This window comes from Sinocyclocheilus rhinocerous, unplaced genomic scaffold (assembly GCF_001515625.1).
Source record: "Sinocyclocheilus rhinocerous isolate Xijiao unplaced genomic scaffold, SAMN03320098_v1.1 scaffold382, whole genome shotgun sequence".
Classification (NCBI taxonomy): domain Eukaryota; kingdom Metazoa; phylum Chordata; class Actinopteri; order Cypriniformes; family Cyprinidae; genus Sinocyclocheilus; species Sinocyclocheilus rhinocerous.
In genome coordinates, this window is record NW_015642829.1 from 1,240,725 (window position 1) to 1,247,789 (window position 7,065).

Here is a 7,065-nt window from a genome sequence, read left to right on the forward strand (position 1 = left end):
CAGGCCTGGATTTTATTTTGTGTTTTGTGTGCGGCAGTCGTCCGCGAGGGGCTGCCACTTCATTTTCATTTTGTGTTTATTTTATTAAAGTCTTTAAATGTTCGCCGGTTCCCGCCTCCTCCTTCCCGACCTACGAACGTTGTTACACTCTGCAATACAAGAGACAGATAAAAACAGAGCAACTTATGTGAAAGTCCCTCTTTGCTCTGTGGAAACTCTGTGTGTGCGTGAGACAGCATGGGAAGACACGGCCAACCCAAAGTATTTGTTTTCCTTTCCGCAAAATCCAAAGAATTTCTCACTCTAATTTCCAGTGGACAACAAAAAAGACGGTTTAAGGCATTCCAATTTCAGCATGGGAGGTGAACTACAATTAAAAACCAATCAAAGCAGAGACAAAATGCTATTTCTCCCTCTAAACATGTGGTTTTCTTTAAATAAGCTCTTTGTTTATCTCTCAAGGCAAGAATATATAAGGAGGCTTGTCTCACACTATATAAACGACAACTATCTTATAAAACAAATAAATACACTTTTTAAATAATAATGATAAAATTAAATCCCCAGAGTTACATCATAGGCATTACAAACGGAAAATGAGTGATTAGGTTTAGCCTCAGCAGCGCTCCTAATTATATATGCCTACCATAGCCACAGCACAGGACCTTTAATTGTGGTTTAGGATGATCATACAGTCAGTCATGTTTCCTTTTCTAGTACCTCTGATGTTGCACTAAAACCAGTCAGAGTGAGCTGGGAGGCTATAAATGCTCAGAACGTGCCAGGCTGATATATGCCTTCATAGAGAGCCTTATGTGTTCACTTAGCTGCCTTTAACAGAGAGAGATGTTTATGAGCACCTGTTTTGCTTCCATTTTTCCATCCTGCGGCAGTGAAAGGGACCCCTCACAGAGAACTATGTGACGCAGACCAGACTGATGAGTGTATGGAATAAAGGTCAAACCAGTGACTCATTCAGAGGCAGTCTGGATGATGATGATGATGATGATGATATCATTGTTAAACCGTTTCACAGCATTTTATCCTAATGCTTCTATAATCTAACTGTGTGACATCTGCTAAATTGACAACCAAGGATGCGTAACATTTTGAATTGAAGAATTAGCTTGAATTAACATTCTTAATTCTGAATGGCGCACAACCCTGGTGACAACAGATAGGTAGGAAGCATTCAAAGCTAAATTTCAGGTAAAAATCTGGTCTTTATCATCTTAGCATGTCTGAGGGAGTGAGCCTTTTGAATTACTCCAACAATACTCAATGTTTCTGAATTCAAGCCATAGGCCTCCCTGCTTTTGGAGCAGTTCCACAACAACACTGACAATGAAGAAATTGTGAGAATGTAGATTATAGTATGCTTTACCAATCTACCCACCCTGCAAAACTGGCTCATCTGCCAACAACTGACTGCTGTTTCTGAGCTAAAACTCCCCAGTCAGGATATCAGCTACAAAGGAAACAGACATTTTCCCATGTCTTGGATAATAAACTAGAGAGAATATTGTGCCAGGGCAGACTCTCTGCACTCTTCCATTTGATTCATCTAGCAGCATTCTGTGACACTTGAACAAGTACCATTCACTCCATTCTCAGACCAAACTTCAAGTTCCTTTGCTGTTAGGTTGTCATATGAGGTCATAATCTGGAAAAGTGCTTCCCTAACTCACACGTGAGTGCCAACTGTTGGATAAAAGGCACTTTTTGTTTGGCATACAATTAAAAGCTCTTAATCTCCAGCATAGGGAAATGGCTTGTTTTTATCATATCCATCTTCAGCCTAATCATTCATAGCTCCATGTCACAACTAGTAAAGCTCTCAAAGAACAGGAAACAGTTGTTCTTTTTCATGAACATTGCAGGATTTTATAATGGGTGGTCTGAGTTCAGTTTGGCTCAGTGGAAATGGATGGAATGCTTTGACCGGAACTTCCATAACCTGGGTTTAAATGTCCATATGTCAAAACATGACATGGATTCTCAGCAGTGGTTGTTTAAGAACGAGGAAAGCAAAACAATAGAAAAAGGTAACAGGAAAAAAGCAGGCAGTGATGAAAACACATTCTCCTATCATTTTCAAAGAGTTATTTTAATGCTTTTTTGGTTGTTTGAATAATATAAAGTATATAGTTGATATACTGCACATATATATTGTTTCCAACAAGTTGAAAGTGGCTTACCAAGTTGGTAATGATCTATTTTCATGGTGCTGTTTGTAAGCGTGCCGAAGATGGTGATGATAGAGACCTTCCTGATGGCCATCTCACACACATGTTCCAAGTATTCATCCCTTTGCTGAACATACATATTGTTCTCCTCTGTTGGAGAGGTGATCAACTGAAGTAAAGAGTTTGAAACAGAAGAACAGTAATTAATAATATAATACAGAAATCCACATTTCTAATTCATCAGACTACTTACAAAGCTACTCACAATTAGTCTCCTTTTGGTTTCAAAATAGTCCAAAAATGTTGTCAGAGTTCCTTTAGGTGACAGCGGTGGCGGTGGTGGTGGTCTTTTTGTTAGTTTCTGATCATCTTCTTTCTCATGGATCTTTGAATTTTTCTTTCCATTTTTCTTACCACCCTTTCCCCTCCTCTCTGTCTTGTCTTTTTTCTTCTTTTTATCCGTCCTGCCCTTGCCTTTCTTGGCGGGCACAATTTTTTCCTCCTTCTCTTCAGGATAGACGTCAGTGGGCTCACCTACATCATATTTCACTTCATATGCAATTTCCTTATTGCCATTTTTTTTCTTTGTAGGCCTAACATTAGGCGGTTTGTGTTGTGTAGGTGTAATGCTGGTACGCTTGTGGTTGTATTCTTTTTTATCTGTGTGGTTGTCCCTGTATTTTGCTGTGTCAGCTTTGGTGTAGATGGGAAGTGTTGTGGGTGAGGTTGTCTGGAATCTGTCCCTACGGTTGTAATAGTAAGGCTCAGTGGTGGTCTTGTGGGCTGGGATCCATTGTGGGGTAGTATGAGCTCTGGTCGTCCTTGGAGTGGTGGTGGTCCGCACTGTGGTTGTGGTCGGCAGCGTTGTTGTCGTCGTTGTAGTGGTGGATCGGGTTGTAGTTGAGGGACGTGTGGTGGTGGTGGTAATTGCTTTGGTAGTGGTGGTAATGGTCGTTGGTCTCGTTGGAGTTGGAGTAGTTGTTGTAGTCGGTCTTCGGATGGGTTTGCGCACCTCTTTTCTCCTCTCCATTGGTGGGTCCACTTGGGAATCAGTGCTGGGGACACCCTCAACCACCTGCCCCTCCACTCCAGCCCCTTTACACTTCTGCACAAAGCCTTTCTGCCTGACTTTCTCCATTTTGCGAATGGGCGACTGGTCAATAACTTCGTACATTGCTTCCAGTCTGACAGGGTATGGGTAGCGCTCCTCAACCTGAAGCGTCTTCTTAAGAAGGACCATCCCAAACTTTCCTTTCCCTAATTTAAGAAAGTTCATGAGCCTGGGAATAATAGTCGTATCTAACGGCTCTTCCATTACCTTGCCTTCGTTAGTAATGCGTCTGATTTTCCCACCCAATTCCCCTTCCTGGTGAAACATGACAATCTGATGCACGTGCCGCTCTGCCAATTCGCAGTAAACGTCTGGTTTGAGAAGACTCATCATCAGTCTGAAGTAACCATCAGAGTCGTGAGGTGCGGAAATAACCAGCAAGCGGTTTTTCCCTGCAAATGATGCCAATAAGTTTGGCGAACCGGCACTGCTTGGCATGCGGGATACTCTGGCCCTGGCTCCAGGTGTTCCATCATCCTGCTGGATTGGATTCCTAGACCCACGCTGTGCTGGTCTCCTTTGTGCCAAGACCTTTCTGGATTGGACGTTCCTGGTAACGTTTATACCTTGATCTCCCTGCATCTGCTGGTGTCTATCATTGGTCCATGAAGAAGAACGTGTTTTGATGATCTGACCCTGTCTTGATTTGTTTTGTCTTGCTCCTCTTATGGAAAACAGTCTGAGTTTGGCTTGTTTATCGGTCGGGCTGCTCTCTGACACGTAAACAGCCCATGTCAACAGACACAAAACACCGAAACCAAGCATGTACTTTCCCCTCATGTTTGAAAAATGTAGTAACACTTAAGTCAGTAGAGAGATACAATCCGGTAAAGCGTCATAAGATCTGATTTATTTTCTAAAAGTGTTTATAATTCTGATGCTCAGAGCAAAAGTTATTTAAAACCATCTTTGGATACTTAATAAACAAAGAAAATAATTTTCTTTAACAAAGACAAAATCGGTCAAGTTAGATCGACCTTGGTTTTACCTGCAAGTGTGTTTAGGAAACGTTTCTTGAACATGCAGCGCGCGATCTGACTGAATCAATGCAAAGAGGCATTTACTGCTGCCCAGCGCCAGATTTCAGCGCCCATCTCATCAATCCTGTATTAAAATAGCACATGATCCCTTAATCAGATGAAAATAGATGCCATGAAGTAAAGTCTCAGTCTCTAGAAGTTTGACACGCGCCACTTCAACACAACACACGTCGCGAAAAATGAGAAAAAGTCAGAAATACTTCCAGAAGTTTGGAAAACTCTCTTTGCGGCTCCTTATCGCTGGAAGCCTTTCCAGACATGTCAGAAAGTAACAGCACAGCAGCCCCCGTATCCTCTGTCGATCGCACGGGACCAACCCATGCAACTGAGGGGTGCCAGTGCGCAGAGATTTACTCCTGCAATCAGAGTGAACCTTAACCTTAAAACAGTCTTACAAACCCTTTCAAGACCCTTTTCATAAATATAAAGGTAGTAATATTTATAAATAATAAATATAGCAAGTGTGATATTATAAAGACAACATGCTGTTTCTAAAACGAAATAACAGTCTTTTCTTTTTTTTCACTGCTCTAAATCCAAAGAAAATTCTTACTAGGCTATATTATCTAGAAAGTATGGCTGGCTGAGTATATTTTCCTTTACCCACTATTGTAATGTTATGTATGAACCTGAAGAGAAATATTTTCAGTAAATGTTGTTTCAAAATAGTTTTAAAGAAAATAGTGGCCGATAAGCAAGCTAAAGGCAACAATGGCGAAAAGAAACTAAATACAATTGTACAAAACACAAACATTGAGAAGAGAATATCCTTTGATACATATAGTATATGTTTCATACATGCATTCATATATATATATATATATATATATATATATATATATATATATATATGCACAAAGCCTTTCTGCCTGACTTTCTCCATTTTGCGAATGGGCGACTGGTCAATAACTTCGTACATTGCTTCCAGTCTGACAGGGTATGGGTAGCGCTCCTCAACCTGAAGCGTCTTCTTAAGAAGGACCATCCCAAACTTTCCTTTCCCTAATTTAAGAAAGTTCATGAGCCTGGGAATAATAGTCGTATCTAACGGCTCTTCCATTACCTTGCCTTCGTTAGTAATGCGTCTGATTTTCCCACCCAATTCCCCTTCCTGGTGAAACATGACAATCTGATGCACGTGCCGCTCTGCCAATTCGCAGTAAACGTCTGGTTTGAGAAGACTCATCATCAGTCTGAAGTAACCATCAGAGTCGTGAGGTGCGGAAATAACCAGCAAGCGGTTTTTCCCTGCAAATGATGCCAATAAGTTTGGCGAACCGGCACTGCTTGGCATGCGGGATACTCTGGCCCTGGCTCCAGGTGTTCCATCATCCTGCTGGATTGGATTCCTAGACCCACGCTGTGCTGGTCTCCTTTGTGCCAAGACCTTTCTGGATTGGACGTTCCTGGTAACGTTTATACCTTGATCTCCCTGCATCTGCTGGTGTCTATCATTGGTCCATGAAGAAGAACGTGTTTTGATGATCTGACCCTGTCTTGATTTGTTTTGTCTTGCTCCTCTTATGGAAAACAGTCTGAGTTTGGCTTGTTTATCGGTCGGGCTGCTCTCTGACACGTAAACAGCCCATGTCAACAGACACAAAACACCGAAACCAAGCATGTACTTTCCCCTCATGTTTGAAAAATGTAGTAACACTTAAGTCAGTAGAGAGATACAATCCGGTAAAGCGTCATAAGATCTGATTTATTTTCTAAAAGTGTTTATAATTCTGATGCTCAGAGCAAAAGTTATTTAAAACCATCTTTGGATACTTAATAAACAAAGAAAATAATTTTCTTTAACAAAGACAAAATCGGTCAAGTTAGATCGACCTTGGTTTTACCTGCAAGTGTGTTTAGGAAACGTTTCTTGAACATGCAGCGCGCGATCTGACTGAATCAATGCAAAGAGGCATTTACTGCTGCCCAGCGCCAGATTTCAGCGCCCATCTCATCAATCCTGTATTAAAATAGCACATGATCCCTTAATCAGATGAAAATAGATGCCATGAAGTAAAGTCTCAGTCTCTAGAAGTTTGACACGCGCCACTTCAACACAACACACGTCGCGAAAAATGAGAAAAAGTCAGAAATACTTCCAGAAGTTTGGAAAACTCTCTTTGCGGCTCCTTATCGCTGGAAGCCTTTCCAGACATGTCAGAAAGTAACAGCACAGCAGCCCCCGTATCCTCTGTCGATCGCACGGGACCAACCCATGCAACTGAGGGGTGCCAGTGCGCAGAGATTTACTCCTGCAATCAGAGTGAACCTTAACCTTAAAACAGTCTTACAAACCCTTTCAAGACCCTTTTCATAAATATAAAGGTAGTAATATTTATAAATAATAAATATAGCAAGTGTGATATTATAAAGACAACATGCTGTTTCTAAAACGAAATAACAGTCTTTTCTTTTTTTTCACTGCTCTAAATCCAAAGAAAATTCTTACTAGGCTATATTATCTAGAAAGTATGGCTGGCTGAGTATATTTTCCTTTACCCACTATTGTAATGTTATGTATGAACCTGAAGAGAAATATTTTCAGTAAATGTTGTTTCAAAATAGTTTTAAAGAAAATAGTGGCCGATAAGCAAGCTAAAGGCAACAATGGCGAAAAGAAACTAAATACAATTGTACAAAACACAAACATTGAGAAGAGAATATCCTTTGATACATATAGTATATGTTTCATACATGCATTCATATATATATATATATAAATTGCTAA

The 7,065-nt window shown here is 40.7% G+C and overlaps 1 protein-coding gene across 5 annotated transcripts in view; it reads right to left on the reverse strand.

Moving 5' to 3' along the window:
- Positions 1-6,538, reverse strand: part of LOC107756780 (coiled-coil domain-containing protein 80-like) — a 13,199-nt gene extending 6,661 nt beyond the window's left edge. For 3 of the 5 annotated variants that reach the window (XM_016574036.1, XM_016574033.1, XM_016574037.1), the window contains exons 1-2: positions 2,452-4,642; positions 2,199-2,355 (exon numbers count right to left, since the gene is read on the reverse strand). In XM_016574036.1, coding sequence (XP_016429522.1) covers positions 2,199-2,355; positions 2,452-4,077 — 1,783 coding nt within the window. In that variant the 5' untranslated portion in view covers positions 4,078-4,642. Of the gene's footprint in view, positions 1-2,198; positions 2,356-2,451; positions 4,643-5,198 lie in introns of those variants that run through there. The other 2 variants (XM_016574035.1, XM_016574034.1) reach the window with 2 other exon arrangements.
- Between the last annotated feature and the right edge of the window lie 527 nt (positions 6,539-7,065).